Below are 18,980 nucleotides of genomic sequence, written 5' to 3' on the forward strand. Positions count from 1 at the left end.
TATCCTCATTTTACAGATGAGGAAACAGAGGCACAGAGAGGTTGGGTATTTGCTCAAATTGGTAAATAGCAGAATTGAAGTTTGAACCCAGGCAGTCTGGCTCCAGAGTCAGAGCATAAGCCTGACATTATACCATCTCTGTACACATGGCCAAAGGGACTTGGAGAGGGTGAGCTGGGAATACTCAGGAACCAGAAAAAGAGCTACCAAAATATCCACCACTTTTGCTGTTCATGTGAAATGCTTATTTGAGCAAGTATGTGGTGAAAGAGAATCATTTCAGCAATTAAATAGGTTCTCTGGTTTTGTGTGGTTTCAGGTTGTTGATTTTAAAATGCAATTTAGGGGCTTCCCTGGTGGCGCAGTGGTTGAGAGTCCGCCTGCCGATGCAGGGGACACGGGTTCGTGCCCCGGTCCGGGAAGATCCCACATGCCACGGAGCGGCTGGGCCCGTGAGCCATGGCCGCTGAGCCTGTGCGTCCGGAGCCTGTGCTCCACAACGGGGGAGGCCACAGCAGTGAGAGGCCCGCGTACCACAAAAAAAAAAAAAAAAAAAATGCAATTTAAAATAGATTCACAAAGCGATTAGCTCAGAAAATGACTGAGTCACTTTTTCTCTCTCATTATATTTCTATTTATATATCTAATCAGAAATTTTCCTTAAGTCTAATGATACTATTACAGAGACAAATTATTTATAATTTGTCATGATACAACCACTGTCACCTGGTTACAACATGATAAATCATTAACATCAGTGGCAAAAGAAGTCTCTTGACTTCACCGCAACTAGAGATAAAAATGTTAGTTGTAATGTACACACTACTATATATAAAATAGATAACCAACAAGGACCTACTGCATAGCACAGGGAACTCTACTCATTATTCTGTAATAACCTGTAAGGGAAAAGAATCTGAAAAAGATTCTGAATCACTGTGCTGTACACCTGAAACTACCATGACGTTGTAAATCAACTATACTTCAATAAAAAAAAAAGTTAGTTGTAGCAGAAACTATGACGCAGGGCAAATACCATATGCATCAAATATAAACACAGGGCTTCCCTGGTGGCGCAGTGGTTGAGAATCCGCCTGCCGATGCAGGGAACACGGGTTCGTGCCCCGGTCCGGGAGGATCCCACATACCGCGGAGCGGCTGGGCCCGTGAGCCATGGCCGCTGAGCCTGCGCGTCCGGAGCCTGTGCTCCGCAACAGGAGAGGCCACAACAGTGAGAGGCCCGTGTACCACAAAAAACAAAAACAACAACAACAACAAAAATATAAACACATACTACCGTATAGGTCCCAGGCTGGGTACAGGCCCAATCTGTCAAAAAAATGAAGTTTTAATGGATTGTTTTTGTGATTTCCACTGTATAAAGTCAATAGGAAAGAGAAGCAGAACTGCAGATGACCGAAAAACACGCTGGCACTGAGGCTGTACAAGATCTGGAAGGGAATCTAGAAAAATGACAACAGTGAAATAATAGCTGCCCTTTGTTTTCTTATTGCTTTTATTTTTGTCATAAATAAACATTGGGTTAAAAAGAAAACACACATTGTTTATGCCTCAGTAAACACAGTGGTACTCAGAGAATTCAGATTTTATTGACTAGCGTGTTGTTAATTAATCTTCTGAATTGTTGAGGTGTTTCCTATGAAGTAGCCCCCATCTTCTCCCTGGTCCTGCCCTGCGTGCCATTCCTAGGTATCGTATTCAATTTGCCACATAAAACTACGTGTGGCATTACTGAGAGACACAGAGAGAGCGATCAGTTTCGTGAACAGCATGAAGGTACACACGTGGTTAATCCCTGGGACCCAGACCACCTAAGAAAATACCTAGGTGATAGGCAATGCACAAAAATCAAGTCTGCTTGGAACTCCTGGTAGGGGAGCACTGATGTCTATATAGCCTTCAGCAAGAAAGACCATGCCATCCTCTACCAGTGATAAGAAGGTGTGTACACAGAGTGGGTGAGGGTGAAGTGTGACGGGCCCAGCCACATCAGCCGAATTAACCCCCCCAAATCAATGGAGGGACAGTTGTCACAGGCAGGTACCTCTCTTGCTTACATCTTGGGATGACATAGGCCAGGCAGTTGATTTTATTTTGTTTAATTTTAATTCATTAATTAATTTGGAGGGAAGACAAATTGAGGAAATAATTTTTTTCCTTGGTAATCCAGAACCTTGAGGTCTTGAGGGTACCATAGAGATGAATAATTCAAAATCCCCTTTGAGTAGAAAGCTCTCTATTCCTAAAGGTGGGTGAATTTTTTTTTATTTTGTTAAACTGTTTAATTTGAAATAATTTTAAATTTAGTAATAAGTTGCAAAGATTGCACAGAGATTTCCATTATACCCGTCATCCAGCATCCCTTGATGTTAACACCTTATGTAATTATGCTATATTTATTAAAACTAAGAAATTAACATTGGTGCAGTGCTACTAAGTAAACCAACGACTTTACTTGTATTTCATCCATTTTTCTGATACTGTCCTTTTTCCTGTTCCGAGACGGATTTCTGGATAATGAAGTATGGTAGGTGGTGTGCAAAAATCTCAAGCTTCCCCAAGATAGGATCAATATGAAGCATTTGTATATGTACAAAGTGGCAAGTGTTATGATGATTAACAGTAAAACAAAGACATAAGGAAATTACAAGGCAAATTTCCCTGAAGTCTCCCAGTAGTTATTTGTGTCTGAAGGTGGTTTTGTATTTTATGACATTGTATTTTTCTAATTTCACTAAAGGAAAGCTAACCAAATTTGTGGATTTTATTTTTTGCTTCATCCTCCAAATGCTTTAGGGCTAATTCAGGCCTGGTTCAGCGGCAAACAACTGTCTCAGAGGCCTCCTGCGTGTCTAAATCGCTTCTCTCCTGTTTATTTTGCACTGTTTTATCCTGTAAGCTGTCTCAAGGCCCTTCCAAGATAAGCAGGAGGACTTAAATCTTTATTTATTAAATCTTAATAAATTGAAATTTGAATAACAGAGGCAATCTAGGTTCGGGGGTCTTGAATGATTAGGATAAACATCTCTATTTTCCATTCCCACATTATGCATGTGCTGTCCATGTTGCCCTGAGATCAGCATCAGTAAAAATTAAAACAGTAACAACGGCAATAAGACTATTAGCACTTTTCAGTTTATCAGGACTTTTATTTACAGTTATTATTTCTATTCTTGGAATAGTTCTAAAAGGTAGGAAGAATGCCACTTTACAGGTGAAGAAACAGAGTCACTAAAAGATGAAGACATGCCCAAAACAATAGGGACAAATGGCGGCCCCAGGACCGGAACTCAGTGCTTTCTAAAAACCTTGCCATGATTTGGCCAGAAGTGTCAACATCTGTGTGCCAGCAATAAGACTTTCAATCACATTCCCATTAAACTTCTTGGAAACGCCTTCTTATAAAGCTTATAACAGGGACCTTACAGAAGTCTAGAGTCATCTCTTTTTTGAAAAAAGATAACCAAAGAGATTTCTTTCATCAGTTCAATCAATTCTGGGATTGGAACTGACAAACAAGCCACGCTCGAATACTTTTCTCCAGCCTCTCATTATTGTGATGGGAGGCATAAAAATATATATAACTTCCTTGATTGTAATGAACACCCAAATATTTATTCTGTCCTGTCGTTTCTCGTCACTCAAAATGCCAAGGAGTTGAATTTTTAGGCACAGTAGAAGTAAAAAATAGAAGTCACAAAGATACATCCTAACGTTAACAGAAACAACAACGACAATTAAAAAGGCTTACCTTGCAGCCTTCACATGTAATGACACCATAATGGATTCCTGATGATTTGTCTCCACAGATCTTGCATGGAATAATTTCAATTTGAGCTGCAAAAGAAGCACGCAACCAGTTAATTACATTTTCTTTTAAACACCTTATAAAAGCGTTCCCTGATCAGCATTTGTATAGTGAAAACTAATAACCTGCTAAACATTATACTGCATTAACTATTCATTGCTGAACTGTGAGGGTCCCCCTAGAGCCCTGGACTAAATTATGGCTGCTCGTTATATAATAGCTTTCAGGTTATTAAAATGGGTCATTTGAGGAGGTGTTTAAGAACCCACAAGAAGACTGGAATCAGCATTTCAAAGCCTTCAAGAACTGGAGAGTTCACAGTTTAGGCCTCAGAGCAAAGCAGATACAAAAATGTTTCCTCCGATCTCATTTTCCATCATTATTTTTAAAAGGTCATAAACCTGTCTTGGCTGAGCATTGTAGCACGGCTGGTGGAGAAAAATAGACTCCAAAAAGCCAAAACTACTTAGGAAAATGATTCAATTCTAAATATTAATAAGTTACATATGATGGTAAGAATTCCTTACTCATCTTTTTTTTTTTTTTTTTTTTTTTTTTTGTGGTACTCGGGCCTCTCACTGCCGTGGCCTCTCCCGTCGCGGAGCACAGGCTCCGGACGCGCAGGCTCAGCGGCCATGGCTCACGGGCAACAGCAGGCGGACTCTCAACCACTGCGCCACCAGGGAAGCCCTCATCTTTTTTTTAATTAACGTACCTGCCATGTGTTAAAAATCAGTCCACTTGTGTATGATCAAAACCTTTCAACCATAAAGTTCATATCCTATTTGAATTTAATAATGATGAATCCGGACAAATAGAATATGTAGCTTCAGAGTTCTTTACATTGGAAATTGATTTTCTGGTACAGCATGCGTGTGTTTCTATCTAACTGATTATTTACAGTTGCCTCATACTGGAAGAATAACCAAATAATTCATACATATTACACCAAAGTTCTCAAATATGTTAAAGCACGTTTCTAAGCAAACACATTATATCTTGAGCAGAGTTGGAAAGAGCATAATTAAGGATTAAAAAAACCCCTAAGGAATAGAAAAATTAGGCAAAACAAAGTACTTGGACCACCTATTAAATACAATTTATATGTGAAATAAAGAACCAACACTGAGCTGCATATACAGGATGACAACTTTCACCAGTTTACCTGGCATGCTCCATTACACTAAATTTACTTTCCATGGTTATCACTACTGGATATCATATCAGATTACCTGCTAAGTCACACACACAAAGGCAGTTGCAAGTGCCCAAGTATATTTCATTTTCATAAAGCCCCTACCTAGTGCCATGCCTCACACAAAGCAATGACTAGTCTAACGAACGCATTGCACGACGTAAGTAACACACATACACAGAGCCCACTCTTTCTTCCAATAGTAATCTCATATCCTGGCGTAATTTCCACAGCCACCTACTCTGGATTTGATACAATATTGTATTCAATACTTCCAAAGAGGACACATTAAATTACTGGACTTAACCTCATTATAAACCATGTGTCCCTGCTAACTTCCTTTCAAGGGGACTTACAAGTACTGCAGTGCCTTTCGTGAGTCCTTTGCCTATCAGTCACTTTTAGTGTTGACATCCTGAGTTTCACTATCCAGAGTTAGAGACTGTTGAAACTCTCACCTCCAAAAAATGTGCCATAATCCTGAAGCCTTCTAATACCCCAATAGTGGCATCTTTGTACACTATCTAACATGTCTATTCTGAGTTATGCAACTTAATCTGTTATAAGATCACGCTTAACAAAAACCGTCATCTTCAAGTTGGCCTCCTCATCGTAGAGACTAGCTTGATTTCTTCAACGAAAATTCATTATGAAATCTAAACTCTAATAATGTTTCACACTTACGGCTCCTCCAATATTTTTAATACATAGTTAAGGCAACGTTTTGTGCCACAGATTGTCTGCAGCTCTAGAGAGAGATGGTTATGCCCCATGTTTTTCAGAGACTCATAAAAGCCAAGTGGTAGTAGAGAAATTCTGAAAGGTGCTATCAGCTGAAACCCCTAACCCTAACCCTAACCCTAACCCATAAAAGCCAAGTGGTAGTAGAGAAATTCTGAAAGGTGCTATCAGCTGCTAACCCTAACCCTAACCCTAACCCTAACCCCAACCCCTAAGGAAGAGAAGAATTAGACAACACAAAGTACTTGGACCGTCTATTAAATAAAACTCATACAAGAAATAAAGAAGACAGACACTGAGCTGCTCCTGCTTATGTCTCACCTCAAGTTGTAGTCACAGAAATCAGACAAACCTCATTAGGCCCTGTAGTTTAAGTCAGCATCAAAACTAAAAGCAACACTAACACTAAACTCGGGCCTCTCAAGAGTTATTTTCATTTCATCTTAGTAATGGAGAGATCAAGCACATCTATTTAGTCCTTTATAAGATAGGAAAGCTCTGGGCAGTCCAGACAGGGAACACCGAGTAAAACTGTATGTATCTGGATCAAATGGAGAATGGTTTATTGTTGTTCACTCTGCCTGGACTCCTAGTGGATGACCCATGAGAAGTGACATCATGATGTTTAAGGCAGTGACCAAAACGCCTACGAAAGGCTTCTGTAATCTTGCGAGTGATCTGGAGGTCTGGCAGGGAGGGGTCTGATCATGATGGGGGTGCCCCTGGGATTGACATCCCGGCCCAGCACTTCCACCCTTGGAATGGCTCTCAGCCGGCTGGGGAGAGGGTGGGAGTGAGGGTTCGGAAAGTCACTGTAGTATAAATCCAGAGTTTGGTGCCACTACTGCATAGGACCACTGGCCTGAGTCAGGCTCCTAAACTCTTGGTCTTCAGCCTTCCTTCAGCTGTCAGGCTCTTTCAGATCTGGAGGGCACTCAAGCTGAGACATATTTTACGAGACTTCATGGAGGCCAAGATGCTTAGTATGAATGGACTCACTGTAGACTGACCTGCATTTTCAAGCGAGGGGCCATTTGCCTAGAACTCTGCCCCCTGCCGCACTGTGTTTGTGCTTGGCTCCAGTGGGCAATGCTGGCCAAAGATTCCAAATTAGTTAGAACAAGCTTCCCTAGGGATCTCACGGTGAGGTGATGGGAGGGTTCTCCAAAGCCAGGTTCCGATATTCTGATTGGTTGGATTAAACTATTCTACTAGCCTACCCCCTTGGGTGGCTCTCTTATCTCAGAAGACAATTTCAGGTGCAAGTGCTCTTTAGGAAATGACTAAATTCCACTTGCTCTAAAAAGCAAATTCTCTGAAAGTGATCTATCGCATGTGTTGACCCTTCCAGAAAGTAGACATTTGCAGATCGGAGCGGGGCACTTACTCAATCTTCCATTTCATCCAACGATGCACAAAATCCACCTCCCTTCACCTTTTAGCCAATTTACAGAATTCAAATGTATCAAGGAGAAGAAAAATAGTCAATGCCTTGCAAATTTTTCAAAAGGAAAGCAGTTTAGTTTCACAAATTTGAGTTTTCAGACCAATAAGAGGGAACAGGACAAAAATCCCTTTGCCTTCTACCCCTCAGGCTTTCCCATTTTCTGACAGGCAGTATTGTGTCTTTTCAAAATAATCTTCTTGTAACAAAAATTATGAGTCTTGGCCCATATATATACTGCACACATTGACTCAGCCAGTATTTCAAAGGATGAAATCTGTCAGACACCACAACTGTCACAAGTATATTGATTAAATTAGTCCACATCCATATTCATTGCAGCAAAGAGGTTTATTTTGTAGCAGAATATCTGAAGCAAGATGCACGCACACATATAATCATGAATTGGCTTAACAATGAACAATCTTGCTATGAAAAATTCTAATTTGCCCACATTTTCAGCTCTATTGCCTAAATAATTTGCTCTTTCATGCACCCTAAATAATTCAAGCAGGCTCTCCACACCTGCACAGGCAGATTTCTGCAGTTTCAAGGAGCTGACAAGTGGCGGCGGGGCATCAGGAAATCCTGGAAAGCAGGTGTGCTAATTAGCCAAGTGGTCCTTAGGCTGGGCGGTCATTTAGCGTTGCACCTCTGTAAAAAAGTTTGCTTTTTACTTTTCATTATAAAAGGTAACAAGACACTGGCGTTCTTAACACCTCACTTGTTCCTCAGGACCTATTTCTGGATTTATCATGGTCCAGAGAAAAATGCCCATTCTGCCCAAGTATTAAAAAATATAATTGCACAAGAGTTGTACCCATCACTTCATTCTGTGGGTGAACAGTGATGTCTCGATGATAATCTAAATAGGTTGATAATAATCAATAATATTTAACATGTATTTGGGCTTATAAAGTCTCAGGCATTACCTAACTTGCTGCTCCAACAACTCTATGAGGTAGGTGGTATTATTATCGTTATCATCATTATCTGCATTTTTTTTTAGATGAGAAAACTGAAGCTCAGAAAGGCTAAATAACTTGCCCAAAGTCAGAGAGCCTGGAAGAGGTAAGGTTGGAATTTGGACACATTTTGGTCTTTTTCTCTAACTCAAAAGCTTATTCCCTCTCCACCCTACCCCGCTTCTCATACTGAATAGCCGAGCTCAATCACTCCAATAACAAACATCGGGCATATACTGCTCTTGGTAGGAAACCATTAACCAAGGATCAAAAGACATCTCACAAGTAATCTGGTTAAACTTAATACTACTCAGACCTGATGTCAAGATGTCTTTCTGGGAGTTACCTGACTAGTTTATAACTGGAAATAATCAGCAACCTTCTAAGACCATTCTTCTCAATTTTATAAAATTCTGAGTTTTTGACCTTAGGCTGACCAATACCAATGTTTAACAATTCTTAAGGCTGGGAAAATTACCTCACCTACCTCTCTGAGTCTCAGTTTTCTATTTGGAGATTCAATGATATAATGTATAAATAACACAGCACATATGATTATTTTATACATGTATTCTATATATATGCACATCACACACAATCCTTAGAAAGAGATGGCACTCAAAACACAGTTATTATTATTATTATTGTTGATAAGAAATCCTGCCTTATAGCGAAATGAAATTCTTTTCTGCATACTTTAAGCTCTTTCCAAAGCGGGGATAGAGAAAAGCGGCTTAGCCTCCAGCTAATATGACAGGCAGTTCATACCAGCTACCACAGCGATCCTTTACAACATTGGCACTTAACTGCTACAACATAGCAGCACGTTGTAATCAGTGTGGGATGTGTCACAAGGCATTGTTGCTAATAATAGTAAAAAAAAAATAAAGTTTTTTACTGGTTCATATAAAAAAATAAACTAACATGGACCTAAGATCACCCCCATAAGATCTTTCACTCTAGCTCACCTGCACAACCATATGCTTTCTCAAATTGGACGGAACAGGGTGGGGTTACTGCTGGCTTGCCAGGAAATCGCCAAACCTTGGGTACACCCATGACACTATGTCACACATATGAATGCCAAGCAATTTTGTGTGTCTTGCAAAAACTGTCAAGAACTGCTGCTAAAAACAAACAAACAAACAAAAAACAAAAAAACCCCTATCTTTATACCAATCTGCTGACCGTGCTTTTCCTGGAAGGCTGAGAATATGGAGGACTTTTCACCTCCTATGTTACAGATTTCTCTAACGTTTGAATTTTTTACAACCAGCATGTATTACTTTTGTAAGCAGAAAAACCAATAAAGATTAAAAAGAAAAACCCTAAGGCATTTGATTTTATTTTCAGCAAAATGGCTTGAGTCCTTTATGGATTAGTCACTTTATTTTATCCCCTGTTTAAAACTGCTGGGGTATTAAAGGCTTCTGCAGCTGCCTGGATGGCAGTCTGGCCTGTATGTCAAGGCCAGCTGGGGGCGGTGGGGGGGAATAGGGAGTCTTCACCTGGCTTCCTGGAGGGACTTCAGCAACTCCTGACTTCTAGAGTTTTGTAGCCCCTCTGGGTCTGGCCACCTCTAGTTCCAGGGTCTCCAAGGACTCTGCCCCATGGGGCTCAGCCAAGGGGGCAAAAATAGGGGCTGAAATTCGCCTGCCTGTGAGCCCTGCTGCAGAGTGGCTGGAACAGCTTGGAGGGAGGGAGCCTTTTTCTCTCTCCACTCTCTCAGCGCTGCCGCTGGAGGCCCCAGGCCACCATCAGGGTTTGCAGAGAGCTCTCAATACATCTTCATGGTAGAAGAACAGACTGTGGGCTTCAAACAGTTTGGCACACTCTGTCCCTGGACCTAAGGCTTGGAGTATAACATGGATTTGTTTCACAGTGCAGGCATGTTCAATAGGCATCCTGGGTGGGGAGGGCCGAGTTCCAGCTACACACTCTGCAAACTAAAAATCAACTTCTTCCGCCATTTTTTCTACTAAATATATACTAAATATAATACTGGTATGTGTCCCCGGTACAGTCTTTTCTTCTACTGATTTTTGGATTTTTTCATGATAGTACTTGATCCTAGCTGAACATCACCAAAGCAGTTAGCCCCCTAATTAGAAAAGTCCTACCCCTTTGGTAGAGCAGTCTTGTGGTCATTTCTGGCAACAACAATAATGCTTGATATTTGCAGAGCTCTGTAACGGTTTTCAAAGTTTTTGTCCTCGCTAGCTTGTTTTGATTTTGGTGTTCACAACAACTCTGAAGTAGGAAGATGGGTCTTATTAGCCCCATTCTATAGATGTGGAAAGTGAACCTCAGGAGGGTTAAATGGCTTCTTCTCTATGTCTAGGTTTCCCAGAGTTTAACTGTAGAGGCAGCCACCAAAGGAAAAAAAAAAAAAGACAGACTTGGTATCTCTTTCTTGCTCAGGATTATTTGATGCGTTTAGATGTATGTTATTATCATCAATCTGGGACTCTCAAGGGGAAATGCCATGAGAGAGAAAGAGCTGGAGGTTGATCCAGCTAAAAAGTGGAGTTGGCACTCCTGCGTTTCCCTCTGACCCTTAACTCCTTGAGTGGCCTCAAGCTACACCTCCACTCCTTCCATCTATAAAATGGGAATAACTCCTACCTCCCAGGCAGGTGGTGGTAAACGAATGCTCACAAAGCTCTTTGAAGATGAAAAGACCTATATAGATGGGAAGCTTTAGGAAGCTTGGCATATCATTCTTGGCAAGGACCAGGACGCTGTGCCCTTACTACCCACTACAGGCTCTGCCACAAAGAGAATAAAGAAAAATCCGCAGAACTGTAATTTTCATCTGCTAACTAGACTCAAACTTTTTTTTTAATTGTTGGTTTCCAAAATGCCTTCCTGAGGGACTAATGGGCCCAGATGTTACTATCTTTGTCTCAGCTTGAGAGAAAAAGCACATAGATGGAGAAGTCACCTCTCTGTAACAGCTGTCACAAGCAAAGTCACTGAACTAAGCCCTTCACCAGGGCTTCAGTTGTCTTGCAGAGGTATCATGGAAATGGTATGATTCCCACTTGTTATATACAATAAACACACATGTTGCCCTCTGACATTCTGACCCTCGGTATTAAGTTCATGTCTGACTCAAAGGACCCTGTCAAATTATAGCCATCCCCAAAAGGTCCTGTACCTTATTCTGCCTCCCCTCCACCAAAGTCCTACACCTTACATACTATTTAAAGCCACTTCTTTTTTTTTTTTTTTTTTTTTTTGCCGTATGCGGGCCTCTCACTGCTGCGGCCTCTCCCGTTGCAGAGCACAGGCTCCGGACGCGCAGGCTCAGCGGCCATGGCTCACGGGCCCAGCCGCTCCGCGGCACGTGGGATCTTCCCAGACCGGGGCACGAACCCGCGTCCCGGGAGGCGGACTCTCAACCACTGCGCCACCAGGGAAGAAGCCCCTAAAGCCACTTCTTAAAAGCTTTAACTTGACTGTGGTTTCTGCTGAAAATGTAACAGCTTTTTAAAAATCATTTTTTAAAATAAAAAGTGTTACATATACTTGCCAAATACATACACATAAACACACCTCAAACTCTTCAAGAGATCAAGCATTTGCAAACTAAAGCTAAAATATGACAAAATTAGATTTTTGAAACTTTATTTCCTTCAGCCTTTACACATGTAAGACTTAGGAGCCTAAGAGTTAAAGCCCATATGAATTCAGAGAAAGCTGAGCTGTGTATGCAGGAAATATCTGAAGAATGAGGAAGACAAGTATGTGTTGTCATGTGGCTTTCTGTGAATATGCAGGTAGTTCTGACAATGGGAACTGAATATTAATCCTTTGTAATATGTTTCAATCTCTACTGGATTAAGCTTTCCAGAAAAACTGACTCACATTCCCTGATGCACATGTATCTCTGCTAAAAGCCAAATCCAAATGAGTACTTTTGTCCCTAGATGGGGAAATTCTGTCAAATCAGGGAAGAAACAGATTTTTCATATAGAGGAACAGTGGATGGCTTTGATTTTTAGATCCAGTTCTCTCTAGAATTCTCCTACGACACAGTCATGCACAGAAGACCTCAATTTAAGGCAACATACTCTATCTCTCTTTTGATAATTACCTGGCGACCAATTAGACCTTGAATAAAATAATTGAACAGCAAGAGAAGCTGCTTCCTCATACTCCACTTTACTTATCCAGTAGGTCAAATACTGAAGAAATTCTCACCCAACAAAAGATGATGTCATTAAGATCAGCAATACAAATACTTTTCTCTTTTTTTTTGTTTGTCTTTCCTAATCTAATCTCTATCACTTTTGTGAACAATGGAGCATCCTTGTTGTTGAGGATTTCTGGGGTTATGTGAAATCAGGGACTAAGACAAAGGTAACTGGCCATTCAGCCAATTATTCTCAATTATTCTCAAGGTCCTTCTAAGATTCTAGAATTAACTACATTTTTTCAACATGAAGTTCTTGCAGATTTTCTTGGACCTTGAAATGTCTAATCAAAATCCTTCTCTTGAATCTCTAACGGTGGGTTAAGCCATTTCATATCAGCAGGAAAAAGAATCCATCTTATCTTACTAAGTTGTTAGATTATGATCAAGAGAGTTTCTTAAAAACTTCTTTTCCAACAATAGGTATGTGTCCCTTATATAATTCTGGATAATACTAGACCCAAAAAAATGTCATCTGACTCACAGAACTGCAGCTAATCTTTTCTAGCGATCAACCTCACTCTAGATACCAATTCCTTTTTTCCCTTAACAAGAGCAATTGTGCCACATTTAGGTTACGTCTTCCTTTGCTCACAGTTGAGAGCAATGGGGTCAGCTCTTTGCTTTCATCATTCAAAGTCTGTTTTTCACAACAACAGAAAAGAACATCTTTAAAACCAAACCAAATCTGTAGATCTTATCTAGTTTCTGCTTTGCCAAAAACATCAAAATTACTCTTACTGCCTTTTATGAAATAACCTTACTTTACACCATTACCCCCAAATTCTCACACCTAAGCCCAAAGAGATAAGCACTCCATTTTACAGCCCTCTTAACTTTGCACCTGCCTATACACACCTCAACTTATAGGTATTGTATGATCTTGGTACTTCAATTTACAAGATTGTATTTTTTCAATGGATACACAGAATGTTACAAAAAGAAACAAACCTGGTGATTCAATCACAAAGTCCAAAGACAGAAAAATCCATTGACACAGAAATGGGTCTTAAAACAAGTAGGATATCTGTTTAAATCTATTTGTTCTATGGCTTCCTATGAGTCTGGTCCGTTGTATGCCTAGGACATAGCACCATAGTTCACTGAATAAATCAATCAAAATATTCTGTTTGTCTCAGAATTCTCTTTAAAGGGCTAAAGTCTCCTGCCTAAAATGTCAGCTACTGATTGCTAATTCTAACTGCACAATTTCTATACTCCTTAACAGTGCCATCCCCTGCTGAAGATGTGCGGAAGTGGGTCAAAATAACAAGAATCCAGGTTAAGTCATCATAGCTCACCAGGCAAAGGAAACTATTGTTTCTTTTCATTAGCTTAGGTAGTTTTTGTGAAGATCAATTACTGTTCATTGAACATTAGACCATGTCATTTAAGAAATATTCCCTAACCAAACTGTCTGGATTCATGGCAAAAAAACTGGAAATAACTTGTAACTTTAAACCTTGAAAATACATTTGCTTTCCTCTATGTTAAGCCACGGAGGACTAAGATGACAACACATCCATAGCCACAGGAACACAGACTGGTGATACCAAAAATTTCTTGGTCCACAGATCATTTTAGTGGGTGAGGATTATCTCACAGCCCAGATCCCCATTCTACCTTTGTGCAGTTTCCCACTTCACAAAGTCTCCCTAGAATTAATAGGGAGAATGGAACTCTGGGCAAGAGACCAGGGAAAGGTCTGGTTTTTATTAAAAATCACAAGCAAATTATTCAGACTTGCCAGAAGCAGAAGTGTAGATGTTGTCATACTAATTGTTTTAAGATTCTAAGATCGTGAAGGATGAGTGACCAATTCCTAGAAGACAAATTCTACTAGGTTCTCCACCTCCAATTTCCAGGACATAGCCAATGATGTCTAAACAACAGATGTGGCAAGTTCTCAGTCTTCGAAAACATCAGAGATATATTTCTGAACTGCAGGTCAATGGTAATTAAAAAAAATTCTCTTTTATAGTGCTTTTCTAAGACAACCAGTTCATCTGGACACAGGAATGACCAGACAAATGCCCAGAGGAGTTTTTTCTGACTATCTAAACGCGTGCTCTTTAAACTTGCTTATTAAAGAAATGTTTCCATTCTTAGTTATGATATATAACATCAACTAGACAATAGATAACAATATCGGCTGATAGCTGAAGTAGAGTTGTTTTCTGTGTCTATTCCCAAGGGGGGAAAGCAGGAGCTTCTAGCTATTTCTTCACTGGAAAGGCAAATACAGAAAAAGGCAGCAGAGCCTTGAGGATCTTAAGTGGTTGTGAGACAGGAGGAGAAGGGATGCTCTGGACCAAGCTTAGAGATTGTCAGATTTATTTTAAGAAGGTCTGACATCTAAGCATCAGTTCCCAGACCCTAACACCTAATGAATGTCATTCTTCCCTACAGAAGAAAATGTATATCTTGGGGGTTTACCTTGAAACTATCTATCTTTATGTAAGTCATGCACTAGGGGTGGGGTAAGAACACCACAGCCATGGAAAGATAGCAAAACAAGGTTCACAACACTGTCCTTCCTCTTCCATTTTCAGTTTCTGCTCCTCCAATCCGAGGAGCTTCTTTCGCCTGCAGACAAACATTTCAGATGACATTTTATGACTGTCCTGCACATACGCCTATCAGCTAGCCAGCACTTGGCCGTGTGCGTCTTTGTCACTTAAAGAGAGCTTGAGTGAGTGTGACACTATCACTGGCATAAGTGAATCTTTCTAATTTGTAGTAAAAGTGCACCATTCACACACTTTGGTACTTCAGGACGGCGAGGTTTTGAAATCCACTTCACAAGTGATGGCAGCACATTTCACATCAGATGGAAACACACTCTGATTGCTAACAGCTGCTACAGACACATCTTACTGTCACAGCCAGAGCTCAGAATAGCAGGTCCTTTTTAATGCCAATGGCTGCTACCATCTTAAATCACCACACACACACACACACACACACACACACACACACGTTCCACACCCTTACACACAGGTCTCTCCAGCTGTATGTCCTACCACCACTTGCTGGGAACCTGCACGACTAGGCACCAGGGATGCCAAGAGGGTACACAGAACCCACTGGCCCATGTCATCTTGTTACATTAGCTTCACTGTATGTGAATTAAGGATGACAGTGGACACTTTTTTTTTTTTTTTTTTTTTTTTCTGTGGTACGCGGGCCTCTCACTGTTGTGGCCTCTCCCGTTGCGGAGCACAGGCTCCGGACGCGCAGGCTCAGTGGCCGTGGCTCACGGGCCCAGCCGCTCCGCGGCATGTGGGATCTTCCCGGACCGGGGCACGAACCCGTGTCCCCTGCATCGGCAGGCGGATTCTCAACCACTGCGCCACCAGGGAAGCCCAGTGGACACTTTTTTTAAAGAAGAAAGAAAAGTACAACCTTGAAGTAAAGTGGAGAGGCTCACTTTGCAAGCGCTAGAGGCTGGGGTTGAATCCATGCCCTGTCACTTACCAACTATGTGAACCTGGACCGCTTTCTTAATCTCTGTGCCTTATTTTCCTAGCCTTTAAAATGACCCCTACGTCCTTATTACAGGGTAACCAAGTGCTAATAGAATCAGTGCACAGCACATAGTAAGGGGTCAATAAATATTAGCTATCATCATCATCACCAACACCACCTATCTTTCAAGGACAGTAGTATTTGGCAAGAGCTGCTACTGGAGTTGCAGGAATGCGCAAGAAGATTGAAGAGGGATAGGTCATTATATTCCTTTCAGATAAAGACATGGAGTTCAGGGGCTTTCTTTTTAAAATTTTTTAAAATTAATTTATTTTTTAAAATTTATTTTAGTTTTGGCTGTGTTGAGGCTTCATTGCTGCGTGCGGGTTTTCTCTAGTAGCGGGGGCTACTTTTAGTTGCAGTGCGCAGGCTTCTCACTGCAGTGGCTTCTCTTGTTGCGGAGCACGGGCTCAAGGCATGCAGGCTTCAGTAGTTGTGGCTCCCGGGCTCTAGAGCGCAGGCTCAGTAGTTCTGGCGCACGGGCTTAGTTTCTCCGCGGCGTGGGGGATCTTCCCGGACCAGGGCTTGAACCTGTGTCCCCTGCATTGGCATGTGGATTCTTAACCACTGCGCCACCAGAGAAGTCCTGGCGGCTTTGTTTCTAATGCAGAGGCCTAATAGGAGAAGTAACACTGAGCAGGTACAAAGCATGACGGAAAGAAACCACTGGGTATTAAGCAGCTCCCCACCTTCTAAGTAAAGCCCACAGCCAGGCTGGCATCTTGAAGAGGTGGTAAGCAGAGGAAGCAGGAGCCAGGCTTCTAAAAGCTGTGTGGTGAAGTAGGGAAGGGACTCAGCTGCAGGGTTCGGAAGCTTCTAAAACTACCTGCTAACAAGTGAAATTTACCAGACATGTGTGAAACTTTGTGACCTTCTTTCTCCAGGGCTCAGCTTCCCTCTTAGGGAATACTGTAGATACTCCCTGCCCCTAGGTGTAGTGTTGCACGAGATAAACTGCCAGATCCGGTCCTGCTATGTTACACAGTGATACGATGATTGCGAGTGAGTTGAACAGCCATTTCCCCAACAGTTGGGATCTCTTCAATGGCGAAACCCACCAGGTGTCACTAGTCAGGAAAAGTAGTCATAGAATGTGCAAGAGAAGCCCATCTGGCAACCACTTTGTCCATTTTAATTGCATTTTGGTTTAGACAAGGGAACACACTGAAATGTTCTCGTCAAGGTCCAGAGTAAAAGCTCTGGCAGAATACTCACTGGAGCTAGAACACTCTGTTTCTACACACCTGTCCCCTCCTTTTTAGGCCTTACTAAAAAAAAAAAACATAATGTTTATTACTATCAAAGAGAATTCCTTTCAATACCACACCCTGCCATATATTGACAGAAGAGACAGGGCAGCACAATGCTAACATGGTGTGAGTGGAAAATAAAGTATTTTTTTTTCCTTTCAAGGTAAACAATTTCAGTTGATGGTTCTGGGACCGAATTAGGTGGGGTTTTTTTTGTTTTTTTTTTACATATTTATTTATTTATTTGGTTGTGCAGGGGCTTAGTTGCTTTTTATTTTTGTCTCTCTCGTCGAAGCCCACAATAGGTACGCTTTTGCTTTAAATCCATAGAGGCAAAGCCCTTGGCAGGTAGCATCAGTAATGCAAATCTATTTCCCATTGGTAAGTGTTTTTCAAAACAAAACCACCTCCACCAGTGAAGCATTTTGGGCCCTCAAGCTACATGGTTCCCGGCTATAACCGTCTAAGGCATTAAATGTCAAGGGCCAAGTCCAAGGCCATGTCAGGGACCATTAGGACATAGAGAAGTAAATTCTGAAGCAAGGTCTGGTTGTAACACCAAAATGTACTCAACAGGCAAAGAGCCTTCCCTGTGAGATGTTGAGGAACCAATGCCCAGAGGGGTGACTGGAGTCATTCCAGGGCTCCAGGAAAATCAACCTAACTACTCACCATGACCTGCCCTGATCTTGCCTTTCCTGTTATTTAAAGGGAAACCAAACCAGTCACTGAAAGCAATTCCAAAAAATGGAGCTCAAAAAAAATTAAGGCTTAGAAAAAAATAATTTGAATAAGTGTACAGACTTTCAAATTGAAATTCTGAATGGAACAGGATTTTTTTAGGTGCATAAACTTGGTAGGTTTGTTTAAAAAATCAGTCACACCTCAAACACACCCATCAATAATCAGAAGGATGACTTATGAGGAATTATTATTCATTTAAAACATCCTTTAAAATAAGTCAGGAGAATAAGCTTGACTGGGTCCTTATCCATCCCCACCCTCTAAAATAAACAAATAGTATTTCTACTGAAGCCAATTTCCTGTTCTTGGAATCAGCATTTTGAGTTGTCAGTTAGACAAGATGAACTGATTACTTTACCATAAAATTTACCAAAGCAGGTAACTCTACCAGAGAAATATCAGTCCATTTCAAAATGTTTCTTGAGAGTGAATTACTTCATCTATGAAAGAGCAATCCTTTCCCCTCTTCTGGTCTGTCGAGCTAAATGGTGCTCAAGAGATATACTTCATTGCCCAATTAGACAGTACAGTTCATTTTAAAGTGAATTTATTATTTCCCTTTCTTCCCTTCCTTCCTTTCTTTCTTGACTTTTGGACATTACTAATTCATTTCAAAGAATGTTTTCTTCGGGCATAATTTTACAAATATTCTTTGAGAACCTATACCAAAGTTCAGGGCACTTTGCAAAAACATAATGTCATCAGTAAGGCAGGGAATTCTCAGGCATAGAGAGTGCAATGATTTTAAAAGGTCTGTGTCTATACTACAAAGCTACAGTAATCAAGACAGTATGGTACTGGCACAAAAACAGAAATATAGATCAATGGACCAAGATAGAAAGCCCAGAGATAAGCCCACACACATACGGTCACCTTATCTTTGATAAAGGAGGCAAGAATATACAGTGAAGAAAAGACAGCCTCTTCAATATGTGGTGCTGGGAAAATTGGACAGCTACATGTAAAAGAATGAAATTAGAACACACCCTAACACCATACAGAAAAATAAACTCAAAATGGATTAAAGACCTAAATGTAAGTCCAGACACCATAAAACTCTTAGAGGAAAACATAGGCAGAACACTC

General features: G+C 41.0%; 1 protein-coding gene across 7 annotated transcripts in view; it reads right to left on the reverse strand.

Moving 5' to 3' along the window:
- The window catches only part of RORA (RAR related orphan receptor A), a 741,859-nt gene that overhangs the window by 40,461 nt on the left and 682,418 nt on the right, over positions 1-18,980 (reverse strand). For all 7 annotated transcript variants that reach the window (XM_055088014.1, XM_055088011.1, XM_055088012.1 and 4 more), the window contains one exon: positions 3,773-3,858. In XM_055088014.1, the coding sequence (XP_054943989.1) occupies positions 3,773-3,858 (86 nt within the window). The remainder of the gene's footprint in view (positions 1-3,772; positions 3,859-18,980) is intronic.

The sequence above is a fragment of the Physeter macrocephalus genome, chromosome 11 (assembly GCF_002837175.3).
Source record: "Physeter macrocephalus isolate SW-GA chromosome 11, ASM283717v5, whole genome shotgun sequence".
Taxonomy (NCBI): domain Eukaryota; kingdom Metazoa; phylum Chordata; class Mammalia; order Artiodactyla; family Physeteridae; genus Physeter; species Physeter macrocephalus.